This window comes from Aspergillus novofumigatus (genome assembly GCF_002847465.1).
Source record: "Aspergillus novofumigatus IBT 16806 chromosome Unknown P174scaffold_9, whole genome shotgun sequence".
NCBI lineage: Eukaryota > Fungi > Ascomycota > Eurotiomycetes > Eurotiales > Aspergillaceae > Aspergillus > Aspergillus novofumigatus.
The window spans coordinates 113,583-128,202 of record NW_020194282.1 but is presented as its reverse complement, the minus strand read 5'-3'; the positions used below and the strand labels follow the sequence as shown (position 1 = coordinate 128,202).

Genomic DNA, 14,620 nt, shown 5'->3' with positions numbered 1-14,620 from the left:
ATGCAAACAGAGACAATAGCAGAAGGCCAATCCAAGTGTTATCACCAAGCACAAGGGTGTGCGTCTTTATGTGCGCTGGAGTAGCAGAGCACAGTGACTTGCGTCACGCAACCGGATAAAAATCACAAGCTCGGAGGAAGGCCAAGGATATAAATGCAACACACAGTCAAAACGTACAGTGTATATGAAATCGTCTAGCGAGATCGAGAGGTGATTGATGGAGATGGACGAGGTGAAGTGACGCGATCACGAGGGATGAAGAAAAGGCGGCGGACGAGGAAATTCTTCCACACACACAGACACACCGCACAGTTCGAGATGGGTGGAAAAGAGTTCGACTTGAGATAGTCAACCTTTTTTTATACGATTTTCCGGGTTTTTTTTAGGAGTTTTTTATTTTCCCTCTTTCGATGGATTCGAAAAAGAAGAAAGTAAAGGACCTTTTTTTTTAAGAAAAGAAGAAAGAAGAAGAGTTGCTGGTGATGACAGCAGAAAAGGTGAAATGACAGAGGAGGGGAGAAAAGAGAGAAAAAGGGAAAGAGCGAAAGACAGAGGGAAAAAAAAGTGGATTATTGGTGACGAACTTTTTTTTTTCATTCTGTCTTTTTTCCTTTGAATTTTGGCGTTGAATTTTTTTTCATTCTGGAAAATTCAAAGGTGGTAGGCCACGCTAGTCTACTTACAGTAACCCACCCTCGCCGCTCCAAGAGCCTGGCTTGAGCGGTAACTATGGTATGAGACGACCATGTACACAACAACGGAGACGAAGGGGTTAGGGTCGTTGAAGCATGTCCCATGAGTGTAAAAAGAGTAAAAGCTGTTATTGACATCAAATGGGAGGAGCGCATCGACAAAGAGATCGAATCCGAGCACCCATGAGGGATGGAAGCCCATCAAATAACAACACAACAAAGATAAAGCCCATGACGCCTCAGCTATGCAACCCAGAACATTAATGTTTTGGTATTCTCAAGCACTCCTCTATGGCGAAACAAGCAATGCAATCATCAGCCAACCAGATCACTGCAAAAATACCAACCTCAGCTGAGGTCAAAGCCAGCCCCCGAGTTGATGGCATAAAGCAGCTTCTCCCGCAGAACCTTAGCATTTGCATACCGTGGCAGCTTGAGCAGGTTCACGCAGGTACTAGTGCTGGGCAATCGGTCCTGGTCTTCACTGGAGTCGCGGATGCTGAATCGCGGGTTGAGATGGCTAAACCCTAGCAATGGAGCTCGAGGGGTCGACGTCACGAATCGCAGCACTTTTTGCCGTTCCTCGTTCGACATCTCCTCCATGACCTGCCAGAAAAGCTTGACGGTCGGATGCTCTTCCTTGTCGTCGCCAATGGTATACACCCCTCCGTAGAGTGTGTTGCGCCTCAGGTCCGCGACGTCTATATCTCCGGACTCCCCACTGACCAAGGTTTGCAACTCGGATTGATTGAACATCGATAGCCAAGACGGCTGAATGATGTGTCCCAAGCCTTGTAGGAATGCATTTGTCTGCAATGCAGGCTGTACCTGCAGACGATATCGAGCAATGTAGGAGATATAAACAAGCCGATTCTGGTTGGTCACTGGAATGTCAGATCCGTTGCTTTTCAGATCTCGGGTGACGGTGCGAGTGCCTCCGTTTGGAAGTGGTATGGTGTCTGTGACCGTGAAGTTCAACGCAAAATCTTCCACGTCCCCGGTGTAATTCTTGAGTTGCAGCTGTAGAGAAGAAGAGAATTAGCACATTGCCACCTGACTCGAGGAATGGGATTAATCCACTGACCAATCCTTGGTACAACCCCTGGTCAAGATCCTTCAGGTCATTGAGATTTGCACGATACGCCGTTTCCCTCTGCGCTGATCCTGCGCCACCAGTCAAAGCCCATTTCAGAAGGAAGAAGGGCGCAAAGTTCACATCGACCAGTATCCCCTCGTACAAGCACTTTCCGATAATCCGACCCAGGAATTCATACCGTCTAAGTAGATCCCGAACTTGCTCATTCCATTCCGGGCTGTTCTCAACGAACCCGAGCTGCCGCAGAACTTCTCGTCGTTGCTCAACTGCGGCAGGGTTGGGGTAGAGCAAGTGTTGATCGTTTTCCTCGAATAGTTTTGGCTCGCTTCCGGACTTGAAAGCCTCATTTGTAACACTCGTAAGGAATTCTTTGGTTACACCGCCACCGTCGATCCCGGCCTCCACGGTGTTGAACTTGTCAATGAAACTAATCTGAATCGGCTCCTTCAAACCTTCACCCAACTCGTAGAATTGGTCGAATGCGTCTTCAAATACGCTCTCCCGCCGAATATTTGCATGATGGCGACTCAAGATATCCTGCGCTGCGGGCCGGCCGTCGATCATGCGACCCATGGACGCCTGAGCCACAGACATCCGCCATGCATCCGGGTCTATGTATCCCTGTCTTCGGCGCATCTGATCCCGGTAGATGAATTCTCGAAAAATCTGTACTCGGGTCGCAAAGGGAATAAAGAAAGGCATGTTTCTTAGGATCTCGAGCCTAGGAGCAACAGCTTCAAGCTGCTTCCTGCGAGCAGCCTGTTGCTGGCGCCGCCTGAGTGCCTCGATACGGCGAGTCTGCTGAGCACGACCGGTCCCGATAAGATTCAGAGGCTCGTATTCGTCATCTCTCATCCAATCATTCTGATCCTCCTCCTCGTCCTCATCTTGGAGTTGATGGCGATTCTCCTCTTCCGCTACAACGGCCGGTATGAAGCCTTCCATGTCGAAGCGGTTGGTCATCAACCAATGTCCATCAGGAAGGAACTTGCGTCTCGAATCGCGCTCATGAATCATTCTCAAAAGACCTGTTACAAGACCCTTGAAATAGTCGAGCGGAATTCCAGTAACACCTGGGAGACCCTTCTCCTTGTTCCGCATCTCAAGGTCCTTGACACTGGTGATGGCATCCGAAGACGGGACAGCACCAGTGAAGTAGCTTTGAATTCCTCCGGCCGTCTGAGGCGTCTCGCGCTCATTCAGGTCCGCCGAGTTCCAGTAGAGTGTGAACGCGAGATTCTTGAGAAAAACAGTCATGTCTTTGATGTCCTTCAAGGGTAGCGCGCTCTCCTTGGTCCACGAAACTCTCGAGTTTGACGAAGCTGTGAAGGAAGATTGGCTGGAAAAGAATTCTTCGTCGTCCATCACTTTCAGAACAAAGGTGTAGAGCTCCAGAAAGAGCAGGATAATGGTCCATTCCTCGTCTCTCTCGGCTTGGGTCATTGACAGCCCAGACTCCCTAGACTCATCGGCCGGTTTCAATAAGGGAAGTACTTTGGTGGAGTCTTGGCTGACCTTGTCAAAGATCCTGCTAGATCGAGACGCATGCCAAAAGTATTTGATTGCTGGAATTCGAGAACCTTGACCTGTCCCTTGATCCCCGGATGTAGCCGATCCTAAGTATAGCCACATACGAATGTCGTCTCCCCGGCGGGGAAATACTCGCAGGAGGGTGAGAGCATAGGTTGCCAGAATTTTTGCCTCTTTAGATGCGTCCGACTCGGAGTTGGCCAGGTCACCTTGGGAGAGATGCGTTGACTGGAGTTGCGACAAAAGTCCTGTAATCCTACTTTGGTTGACAAGGCTAGAGATTTGCTCCTTGACGAAGGGGTGCAATGGTGTCTCGTCCGTGTCATCATTGCCGATCACGTCATCTACCTCCAGTCGCCGCGAGAGATGCACGGCTGTGGAATTCAAAAGTTCTGATACGATCTTCACGAATTCCGGTTCCGCTGCTTGCTGCCCAGCTTGAGTCCCATTCGCATATTGGTGAAAGTAGATGATGTATGCAAGGAGCCAGAGACGTGCGTCCAGATCCGTGACACTTTGAGGACGTTCCCGAAATCGGGACTGCAAAGGCCCCAAGGCAGAAAGCAACAGTTTGTAATTTATGTTACCCGCTAATTGATCGAGCGTTCCAAGATACGCCGACAAGTCTGGGATGGTGAGGTAACTCCTGGCAAACCACTCATAAGCAGTGAGAGTCTCGGAGGTGATGGGTCGCAGCAAAGCGAGGACGCTCTGAGCAACGCTCTCCTGAGATACATGACATCGTTGGGATAGCGATTCTATGTTCCTTGTGACCATTGCCATAACAGAATAATAGTCTTCAGCTAGCCGTGCCATCTGTTTAGGAATCAAGTTTGTGAGGAAGAGCAGCAACCGGACAAGATGAGGAACCGCAAAATCAGGCACGATAGAAGACAAGGCTGAGCGTAATACCCGCAGTGTTGTCTTCGCAAGACGGCAGAGTGGAGTCGTCCATTCGCCTTCGGTCGCTATCGTAGGTACCTCATGCAGGGTCATCTGAAACGCATTGGCATAGTACACCAGACGGACAATGTCACTGGTATTCCATGGTTCCACAAACTGCACGAGAAGCCGCAACTGTGAAAGGCACTCGGCCACTGTTCCATATCCTAGGGATGGCTGCAAGAAAGCGTCAGGCTGCCCAGTCGTATTTTCAAAAGGCAGAGACGACCCTGTCCTTTGCCTCTCAGCAGTATCCCATTCTGTCCGCCACGTATTGTGAGTGAGCTTCCTGCTCCGGTAGCCCCGCCATGTTTGCTGTATCTTCCGCGTTGCTCCCAGACGCTCTCTCTCCTGTTGCCTCAGTAGCCGCTCCTGTTGTGCGATGGCAAGGGTATTCTGCGCGCTCGGCCCCTGAGGAGGATGTCGCCCGGAAGGGTAGGCAGCGAAAGGATTCGTATTACGACCTCCGAGATTGACCTGCCGCGGACGGCGAGAGTTTCCGGTGAAAGACTGGAACATAACTATTGCCGTCTTGCAGGTCTCCTGATTCTGGCTAACAAGACCTGGTCGTCCACGGTTTGCGAGGTCACTGCAGGTGATGAATTTAAGACAGACGTGACCCCATGCCTTTGCCCGAGCGATGCTGGGATTGTTTGGAGAAATATGGTGAGTGAGATGGAGATGGCTCGGGGCTATGACATATACAGCTCAGCGACCCGTTGTCTTAGGGACACGCACTATGTGCCTGATCTGGAGCTCAACCACCACTGCCAAGGCTGGTAAGATCTAAATGCCACGCATCAGAACAGCGCCGAAGGTTACCTTCAGGAGATTGATTTGTTATCTTCAAAAGATTTCTAGATTTGAGTAAGGAATGGTTCCTTAACCTACTGTACATATATTGAGTATCAATTTTCCTTGTACTTGTTGGTATTGTGGGTTGATTGTAAAATCTAGCTGGTATAACAATGAACCATCGACATGTCTTTTAAGATGCCAAAAACCAAAATTGCGCCGTTTAACGGAGTAAACACCAGGGGAAATGCTGAATCGCCCACTGCAGTAGCCACCATTCACACCATTCACATAGCTGGCGATGATGTTGTGAAAGACTGCGGTCTCAGCCGCGACGCAGCAAGCACCAACGCTCATACTGTACATATAATACACTCGTAGATCGGAGATCGTGGACGTATCGGACTTGAGGATGTCGACAACGCCGGGATTTGTAGCCGGTCAACCATCGTCTTCCTCCAACCTGCCTCATTCGAACCGCTTGAAAGATATAATATGACTCGACACCGCAATCCGAGCAATCATTGGCGGGTGGCCGCCTCGCTCGCTGCTGATTCTTGCTCGAGTCGTTCCTGCTCCAGCACTTCTTGTCCATTATCCGAAGCCCACATGTCAAGATAGTCCTTCGCACCGAACGCTCGCTCGACGATAACCGTTTTGCCGTTCTTCTCGATCTCTCTCGTGTACTTGCCCTTTGTCGGGGCCATGCGTTTCGTCACAAACGGGGTGAGCTGGTTCGCGAGATGTTAGCTCAGATGCTAGAGGTCCAATTTTCATGGCTATCTTAAGCAACGCACCTTGAAATCAGCCAGATTTTCAGGGACAACGTATGTGCGGACTTTCTTCCAATCAATCACATAAGAGCCGTTCTTCGCGAAGTAACCCATTGATCCGGTCCGGTTTCCCTTGTAGTAACCGCCATTGACCTGCTTGGTGGTCAGGCGCAATCGCGCCATCATCGGTTGCGAAGGCTTAAACATTGCCATTGTATGAGATGTAGAGCTGCAGTTGTGCGATAAATGCAGCCGTCGAGGATGTGACCGTCGTCGGGGTCGAGAAAAGGTCGTGGAATTCGGGCGGCGCTACTTAGCTCCGCCGCGCCGAGAACTTTTTTTCCGCTGCACCGCAAGATCTTAGTTTAAAAATTATTTTTATGGAGTTGACCAGTGTTGCACTCCGCACTCTTTTTTGAGACTGAGTAGCCACATTTTCAGGCTCTCATATTTACTTATTGACTTTGGTCTTGATTGTGTTTCTAATTTTTCTACGGTCAAGATTACACGATGCCTCGCAGACAAACTCAGTTGCGGGGTCCGAAGGACAAGGACCGGTCTTCCAAAAAGCCGGCCCCAAAAAGAACACTGGAAAAAAAGTACTGAATGCGCTGTCAATCGCAGAGAGCCAGGTCACCGATAAATTAGGAGTAAGGCGCAACCGCTTAGGCAAGCTCCATGACCCTTCCAAGCGAAAACGGAACCCCAACCGTGATATGGACGACTCGGATGGCCCCGATAACAAGCGTCGTCGATTTGGAGGCGATGACGAATCAGAACTGAGCAGTAACGCCGGCAGTGACGGAGAAGGGCACAGGTGGAGATTGGGCCAAGTCGACAGCGATGACGACGAAGAGTTGGACAGTGACGAGGCCTTGGGCTCAAGCGACGAAGAACGCTTTGAGGGCTTTACATTTCGCGGAAGCTCGACAACCAATGCCGGGTCGAAGCCGAAGCCGAAGAAATCCAAACGTGTGCGCGAAATCAACCTGGACGAGGATGTCGAGGAATCAGAGGAGGAAGACGAAGATATGGACGAAGATGATGACGACCTTGGAGAGGATGCCATCGATCTTACTACTGCCTGGGATCTAAATACAGCTGAGGAGGAGAAGGAAAAGGCCGCAGCATCTAAGAAGAAGCAGGCTGAACCGGATGAGTCGGAGGAATATGACTCGGACAGCGAAGAGAGCGACGATGAATCTGACGAGGAAAGCGGGCTATCAATGTCAGGTGACGAGGCCGACGAAGTAGATGAACACGGTCTTTCAAAACTACAGAGCTTCGTCAATGCATTGGAGCCAGAATCTACGAATAAGCCAACTCGGAGAATAGGAGGCGCACAAGAACACGCTAAGCCTACGGAATACGGACTGACTTCGTCACGAAAGCTTACTGTTGCCGACCTCTTGCCCTCCATTACCGACTCCCGCCTAAAGAGCTCATTAAAGCATGTCGACGCGGCCCCGTCTTCTCACAAACAGTCATCTGGAATATCTGGTAAACTAGACGCGCCCCTGGCGAAACGTCAACAAGATCGGCTGGACCGAGCAGCAGCATACGAAAAGAGCAAAGAGACATTGAATCGCTGGCTCGAGACTGTCAAGGCTAATCGACGAGCGGAACACCTGATGTTCCCTCTACCTGATCCCGATGCCCAGCAAACACACCGAATCGGCCCTACGAAGCCGCAGACGGATCTCGAAGCTACGATTCAGAATATTCTAGTTGAAAGTGGTCTTGCGGATCCGAACGGCAAATCGACTGAGGAGCAGGTTCAGGAATTTGAGGAGCTGCAGGCACGAAAGTTGCCCATTGAGGAAATTAGAGCCCGTCGAGCAGAGTTGCGCAAGCAACGTGATTTGCTATTCCGTGAAGAAGTACGGGCCAAGCGAATCAAGAAGATCAAAAGTAAGTCGTATCGCCGTGTGCATCGCAAGGAGCGCGAGCGTCTAGAGCAGCAGGAAAGACAAGCTCTTCTGGAAGCTGGGGTGGACTTGGAGGAGGAAGATCGAGAGATGAATGAGCGCCGCCGAGCTGAGGCTAGAATGGGCGCCAAACACAAGGATAGCAAGTGGGCAAAGAGCCTCAAGCAGACTGGTCGTACCGCTTGGGACGAGGATGCTCGACGCGGTGCAGCAGAACAGGCCCTGAAGGAAGAAGAGCTGCGGAGGCGAATTGAAGGGAAGAGTGTTTCCCGAGCGGATGAGGATTACCTGGGTTCCTCCAGTTCAGAGTCGGAAGACGAAGATCCTTGGGCAGAAGATGCAGGCTCTGATGCTGAGAAGCAGAAACTACGCAAGAAACTTGATGGGCTGGAGGGGGATGATGTGGATGCCTCAGAGATAACTGGTCCACATGCTAAACTTTTCTCCATGAAGTTCATGCAGAACGCAGAGGCCGCACGCAAAGCCCAAAATGACGCTGAAATTCGACGACTCAACCGAGAACTCCGCGGCGAAGAAGAGTCGCAGTCTGAAGCAGAGTCTGAGGTCGGTCGCCGTAAATTCGGCCAGTCTCAGGATGACAAATCCGGCAAGGACAAGAAACAAAAATCGTTGCCCAAGAATGAGTTTGAAGAGGCACCGGGTTCCGATGATGAGGCCGTCGCCGCGGCTGATCAAGAGATCGACATTGTCGTCAATCAGTCTGACAAGAAGAATTCATCTGAGCGCTCGGGGAAAACCCAGGCTGCGCGGCCATCTGGTGGCGTACCTGAGCAAAAGGAGACTACTGCAGAAGAGGAGAATCCTTGGCTGGTGCAGACAAAACGAAACAACCGTCGCGCAACAGCGGATGATTCGCAGCAGACTATCGATGTCACTCTTGGCACTGAGACTGTCGAGGCTCCTAAGAAACAGAAGAATCAGTCGAGTATCAGCTCTAAGAATGGCGAAGCCGAGGACGACGATGGCAGCGATGACGAGGAGAGTGTGCCAGTCCTACTCAAGAATCATGATCTTGTGAAGAGAGCGTTCGCTGGAGATGAGGTAGTCCAAGAGTTCGAGCAGGACAAGCTCGAAACCATCGAAGAGGAGGGTGACAAGGTCATCGACGAGACCCTTCCTGGATGGGGCAGCTGGACCGGTGAAGGAGTCAGCAAGAGGGAGCAAAGGCGACAGAAGAAAGTCCTGACCAAGGTTGAAGGTGTCAAGCCTGAGAACCGAAAGGATGCAAAGCTTTCTCGGGTCATCATCAACGAGAAACGCATCAGGAAGGTAAGCGATTCCTGTCTCCACCCATACGCAAGTGAATTGAATACTGATCTCTTTTAGAACACCAAGTATATGGCGACTCAGCTTCCTCATCCTTTCGAGACCAAGGCACAGTACGAAAGATCATTGCGTCTCCCCATCGGCCCTGAGTGGTCTACCAAGGAGACATTGCAAAATGCAACCAAGCCTCGCGTGATGATCAAACAGGGCATCATCAAGCCAATGGAGAAGCCGATGGTCTAAGGCATCTCCTTTTGGACCCTATAGATTTGTGTTTTATAGTTGTGCTACTGCTGCTGCGTTGGGTGCTATAACGCGCTAGCTTGTGTCACAATACCAACATGTCAAAAGTTGGGTAATGAACGGCGTTCCTGGAGCGTATTGGAATAGACATATCGAGCTTCCACAATCCTCTGTACTTCCTGCAAAATAGTAGATCATCATAGTCTGCATGATAGTTTTTGCATGCGCAAGCAAAGGTGTAAAGGTAGATGATCAGGTCGGGTGAGCGATGTCGGGGTTGCTGTAACACAAGCAGCGCCAGCTCACTTCCCCAGCAATTGCAACCTCAACCTTTGATGTATCCTTTCCTTTGATCTCTGGTGACAGAATCCCAAACGAAGCGGCCATGTGGCCTCGGTGATTATCGACAACCTGCCAAACTACTCGATGACCAGTTTATGAGGGTATTTTCACCTGACTGATTACGCCATTAGCCATGAGGTTGTCTGAGCACCGACTGCTCAACATGGTGGAATGTGCGGATAACCTTTGATCCAACTACGCATCTGTCCTAGCCCTGACGAATCTTTGCCAAATTTGACCATCAATATGAATCTCAATCCCTCCGTATTTCCAGTCCATACGAGTCCCCTCATGTGTGGCTTACGTTGGCGTATGGATCTGCCCGCAAGATTCGACTATTCATCTGCCTGCCCTGCTCCACACCCTTCCTGCCCAGAATGATCCGACAACTTCAATTACATCTTCCAACTTCAATCATTCTATCCCCCTCCCTTTCATCAACCGCATCACCCGACTGAATCATTTGCATCCTCTAAGTAAGTCATCCATCTCTCATACCAGTCTACGGAGAAAGATGTGCGGCTAGATGCCTCTCTGGCAACCGTTAGTCAGCTTGATTGGTACGCCGATCACCATGATAAAGCATTCCAGTGCCCTCGTTCCTGCATTGTTTTGCCCTTTCGAGTCCACCACGCATACTGCTAATCGCACATTGAGTCCAATCAATTGACTGACAGTCTGTTTAGATCTACATCCGCGTCACCTTCCGCTGTCTGTCCACTAGACAAAGTTTGGGTCATCTGGTAACCCTTCACGGGGAACAGCCTACTTCGGCCTGGTGAGATTCTCACTAGTCGTGACTGGAATTTGAGATTTTGATATTTGTGAGCAATGTTTTCCTTTATCTGGCCCTACTGGGCCTCGTCCGTCCTTTTGTTTTCTTTCGCGACTCTCACCTCGCGTTGTCCGGCCTATCCCAAGAGGAAGTGTACTAGAAGTATACATTATGTGCCACGCATCGGGTTGAATACACTCATTCCCATCACTCTCCTTCCTCTCATTGCAAGCCATAATCCTATCACCACTCCTTTACTTCCACCTGACATTAAAACTGTCATTCTGCTTTCTGTGCATTCGCTCCTTTGAGGCTCCAGAGCGGCGCTCTGCGGCCTGGTTCACCTGGGGCAAAGGGTCCTATTCAATTCTTTCCTTGCAACACTAAATCAGTATACGTAACTTTGTGTCGTTGTCTTGCGCTTCTTTGAGGCCTTTAGACAATTCGTCCTTCGATATCTGTCGCCACGGGCACGCCAGGAGGATGGTCGCGGCAACCATGTGGCGCTCTACAGTCATGCTGACCTGGCTTTTGGCGTCAGAGACAGTACATTCCCTACCTTGGTCGGTCGAGCCGACCAGTACCGTTGAGTTCAGGACCCAATATCCTCCCACGACGCAGGAGGCTAGATTGCGAGTACCCGAGGCACGCGCAGTAAGTTCATGAATATCCTGCCCGTGGCTGTCACTTACCCTCAAATAGTTCTATCCGACGAGTTTGGAACGTGAGGGTCGCTCCGCAGAGCAGCCTTTTCCTACTGACTTGAAATTGGGCCATCTATTGGACCCGTTGCTGCATCCTCAAGGTGGTTCTAAACCCGGTGTGCTGGATTTGTTATTATCGGGCCTACAGCCGCCAACTCATTCCGTTCCCACTAAGCGTCCGACTACGAATCCCCCAGTTGTAACCTCATCTTCACCCTCAGAGCCCTCAACCTCAGAGCCCTCAACCTCAGAGGAGACACTGCCACTAATCACCAGCCCGCCGGTGGTGCCAACTGCCAGCTCAAGCTCGACTACAGCCAACGAAGAATCGACCGGTCAGAATACTGGCTCGGCTAGGCCAAATTATTCATCTCCAGACGGTAACTTGTCTAGCTCTTTGGAACCAGGTTAGTCTGAGATTGCAGATGCACATAAGCTTGATTTCTGACACGATTTCAGCGAGTGAAACTTCGTCTTCTGTTGAAAGCCAGACGACAAGTTCCGCAACGTCAGTCCACCCAGCTCAGCAGAGTCAGTCATCAAGTGAGCCAGTATCAGGTGAGTTGTCCGTCCGCAACACCACTTACTGATTTGTTGACTGATGATGTATGAGTAGCTGCCGCTACCAACATGGCAAATGGTCAAGACGTCTTTGTACCAGTGTCGACTGGTCCGATTCCTGACACGATTGGCTCGAGGAATGATCATCCCGTACCTAAGAATGGAATCGTAAGCTCCCGAAGCCTGTTATTCTGACGGCATTGTCTGATCCGTACAGGTCAACACGGACACTCCTGTTGAGACGAACAAGTTCTATTGTGGGCTCTTCTTGGGAACACAAACCAACGGTACTTTTACACACCCCTACAGCGTTGCTTGGGTGAAGGGAGGTGGAACGTCACAAAGCTATGGCATGGCGATCTCCCATGTCGAGAGTAACGTAGTCGCGCATGGCCCGGTCAATACAGCAATTCCTGGTAGCCCCGTATCATATTATATCAATCCGATCGGCATCCATTCCGTTATTCTTTCAGCAAGTGAACTGGGGGCATCTACCGTACTCACCACTGAAAATCCGCTTCCCTTCTCGGCCAACGCGGTTCTACGACCTTCCGCTGGCTCATCTCAGAGCATCACCATTCCTGTAGTGCAGGGTATGGGATTCGTGACTGGTATCTACAGCAACTTGCAACCCAAGATCCAGAGTGGCGTCTTCTTCAACAGAATGGTAACTGCTGGATCCCCACGTGCTGGTATATTCAAATACAGCCTATCCCTCGAAGATGGAACATCATGGCTTCTCTACGCAACCCCCGACGATGGGACTGATCCACAGCTCCAGCTGGTGTCAAACAGCGAGATTATTGGGCCCGCCGGCTGGTCGGGCACGATCCAGGTGGCCAAGAACCCGGCTGGCGCATCTGGTGAGAAATTCTACGATAACTCTTCAGGTGTTTATGCTGTCGAGGGCGCGGTCAGGGGCTCAGTATCTGAGAGCACTGGAACGTACAACCTGATGTGGGCTAAGGCAGGAAAGGATGCGCAGGACACCCCGTTGCTGATGTTTGCTCTCCCACATCACATGGAGTCGTTTGACGCCAGTACACAAAACCGAGCGACGAATATCACGCTTAGAACCACCACCAAAGGCCAGGCGATCGCGGTCATTGGGGAATACTGGACAATGGTTGAGCCTGAGCTCCCCATTTCCATGGGTTTTGCCCCATGGTCGGTTTCGGGAGGCAGCATTGACAGCATATCGCCCGCTGCCCAGCAGGTCATCCTGGCCGCAGCTCCCACAGAACTTCAACAAGATATGGATGCTCAGACCAATCTCAATAGCATGTATTTCAGCGGCAAGGCTCTGAGCAAGTTTGCCACCCTTGTGTATACGGTTGACAAACTGGGGGGAACAGCACTCTTGCGGCCGAGGGCCTTGCGCGGTTGAAGCAGTCCTTTGCCCGTTTCATTGACAACAGGCAACAGTTTCCTCTTGTCTACGACAATGTCTGGAAAGGAGTGGTATCCTCTGCCAGCTATGGCACTGGTGACCTGGGGGCTGATTTTGGGAATACGCTGTACAACGACCATCATTTCCATTACGGGTACTTCATCCATGCTGCTGCGATCATAGGATCCATGGATCCTCAGTGGCTTCAAACCAGCAAAGACTGGGTCAATATGCTTGTCCGGGATGCTGGAAACTCAGCCGGAAACGATCCGCTCTTTCCGTTCTCGCGCGGGTTCGACTGGTTCCACGGCCATTCTTGGGCAAAGGGTCTTTTCGAGTCCTTTGACGGCAAAGACGAGGAGTCGACGTCGGAAGATGCGATGTTTGCGTACGCCCTGAAGATGTGGGGAAAGACTATTGGGGACGTTAGTATGGAGGCGCGAGGCAACTTGATGCTGGGCATTCTGCGCCGAAGCCTCCGGAATTACTTTTTGATGGAAAGCGACAACAAGAACCAGCCGGCGAACTTCATTGCCAACAAGGTTACGGGCATAGTAAGTCAAGCATTTGTTTCCGTACGTCTCGTGGGGTTAGCCTCCAACTGACAATTTCTTGCAGTTGTTCGAGAACAAGGTGGACCATACTACTTACTTTGGCAACAACCTGGAGTTTATTCAGGGGTATGAACTTTTGAGCCCTTCATTGTCATTGACGCTATCAAGACCTGCATTGCTGATTCTTGACACAGGATCCATATGCTACCCATCCTCCCGTGTTCTGCGTTTATTCGCAGCAAGAAGTTTGTGAAGGAGGAATGGGATACCATGTTTGCAAGCAACGGCCCAGACCCAGCCGAGAACGTGGTAGGCGGGTGGAGGGGCGTACTGTACGCCAATCTCGCACTGGTGGACCCAGCCGCTTCGTGGAACTTTTTCACACAGCCCAACTTCGACTACAGCTGGATTGACGGCGGAGCGAGCCGGACGTGGTACCTTGCCTATGCAGCAGGTGAGTTTATCGATTGAGAGTATACCGAGGGGTTTGCTGATACGCCGTAGGACTCGGAGCTGTGCCATCCTAACTTGTCCGCAACTTCGGCGGTTTATGTCGCTTGACACTAGTCTACAGGGAGTATCCGCGTGAATCTTATTGCGGAGGAATTCGTTGTATCTTATGACTTTTTTGGTGATCGCGTGAACGCTTTCTGCGCACATGTATCTATGGGCTATATGAGAGTAGGATGTTCGAGGATATTCATAGACTAATGTGGTAATTGAACATGTCAGGTTAGCCTTGGTGTGTTCTACAGTGGCTTGGGCCACTAAATCGGATGTCAGCCTCTGTATCCGAGAGCTTCTTACTCCGTGCAGACTGGTAGATAAATGGGGTGGCTGAGCAGGTCACTGTTGGATCTGCATCTGATAGCGCCAACATCCAGTGGCTTACAAGGGTGGTGACGGACGAGTAAACCGAACCAATCTGGGGCAGTCGCGTAGGTCTCCAGATCACAACACACCGCATGATAAGTAATCCTTTTACAGAATAGGCAGGTAGGCAAACAA

General features: G+C 50.8%; 5 protein-coding genes across 5 annotated transcripts; 3 read left to right on the top strand and 2 right to left on the bottom strand.

The window, feature by feature from the left end:
• Positions 1 to 602: 602 nt before the first annotated feature.
• P174DRAFT_445455 (HECT-type E3 ubiquitin-protein ligase) lies at positions 603 to 4,916 on the bottom strand. Its single transcript, XM_024828351.1, has 2 exons — positions 1,777 to 4,916; positions 603 to 1,712 (listed from the first exon to the last, which is right to left on the bottom strand). The coding sequence occupies exons 1-2, from the start codon at positions 4,777 to 4,779 to the stop codon at positions 1,041 to 1,043; spliced, it is 3,675 nt and encodes a 1,224-aa protein (XP_024678136.1). The 5' UTR covers positions 4,780 to 4,916; the 3' UTR covers positions 603 to 1,040.
• Positions 4,917 to 5,292: 376 nt separating this feature from the next.
• P174DRAFT_454577 (mitochondrial 54S ribosomal protein mL41) lies at positions 5,293 to 6,041 on the bottom strand (the record flags this gene model as incomplete). Its single annotated transcript, XM_024829245.1, has 2 exons — positions 5,293 to 5,786; positions 5,853 to 6,041. 2 exons carry the CDS (start codon positions 6,039 to 6,041, stop codon positions 5,577 to 5,579), a joined length of 399 nt encoding a protein of 132 aa, XP_024678135.1. The 3' UTR covers positions 5,293 to 5,576.
• Positions 6,042 to 6,216: 175 nt separating this feature from the next.
• On the top strand, positions 6,217 to 9,451 carry P174DRAFT_445453 (UTP14 family protein). Its single transcript, XM_024828350.1, has 3 exons — positions 6,217 to 6,366; positions 6,399 to 9,046; positions 9,104 to 9,451. Exons 1-3 carry the CDS (start codon positions 6,339 to 6,341, stop codon positions 9,284 to 9,286), a joined length of 2,859 nt encoding a protein of 952 aa, XP_024678134.1. The 5' UTR covers positions 6,217 to 6,338; the 3' UTR covers positions 9,287 to 9,451.
• Positions 9,452 to 10,036: 585 nt separating this feature from the next.
• Positions 10,037 to 11,022, top strand: P174DRAFT_445452 (uncharacterized protein). Its single transcript, XM_024828349.1, has 2 exons — positions 10,037 to 10,188; positions 10,315 to 11,022. The coding sequence occupies exon 2, from the start codon at positions 10,460 to 10,462 to the stop codon at positions 10,712 to 10,714; it is 255 nt and encodes an 84-aa protein (XP_024678133.1). The 5' UTR covers positions 10,037 to 10,188; positions 10,315 to 10,459; the 3' UTR covers positions 10,715 to 11,022.
• Positions 10,902 to 14,139, top strand: P174DRAFT_424720 (endo-1,3-beta-glucanase Engl1; the record flags this gene model as incomplete). The annotated part of the gene is made up of 9 exons (XM_024825226.1): positions 10,902 to 11,057; positions 11,106 to 11,514; positions 11,567 to 11,665; positions 11,724 to 11,836; positions 11,886 to 12,979; positions 13,024 to 13,612; positions 13,677 to 13,738; positions 13,807 to 14,066; positions 14,117 to 14,139. The coding sequence occupies 9 exons, from the start codon at positions 10,902 to 10,904 to the stop codon at positions 14,137 to 14,139; spliced, it is 2,805 nt and encodes a 934-aa protein (XP_024678132.1).
• Between the last annotated feature and the right edge of the window lie 481 nt (positions 14,140 to 14,620).

Excerpts from the sequence above, each read along its gene's own strand:
- P174DRAFT_445455 (XM_024828351.1), bottom strand. The coding sequence starts at position 4,779 with ATGTTCCAGTCTTTCACCGGAAACTCTCGCCGTCCGCGGCAGGTCAAT. Across the intron at positions 1,713-1,776 it reads AGGGGTTGTACCAAGGATTG|CTGCAACTCAAGAATTACAC; the intron begins GTCAGTGGATTA and ends TCTTCTCTACAG.
- P174DRAFT_445453 (XM_024828350.1), top strand. The coding sequence starts at position 6,339 with ATGCCTCGCAGACAAACTCAGTTGCGGG. Across the intron at positions 6,367-6,398 it reads CAGACAAACTCAGTTGCGGG|CCGGCCCCAAAAAGAACACT; the intron begins GTCCGAAGGACA and ends TCTTCCAAAAAG. Across the intron at positions 9,047-9,103 it reads ACGAGAAACGCATCAGGAAG|AACACCAAGTATATGGCGAC; the intron begins GTAAGCGATTCC and ends GATCTCTTTTAG.
- P174DRAFT_445452 (XM_024828349.1), top strand. The coding sequence starts at position 10,460 with ATGTTTTCCTTTATCTGGCCCTACTGGGCCTCGTCCGTCCTTTTGTTT.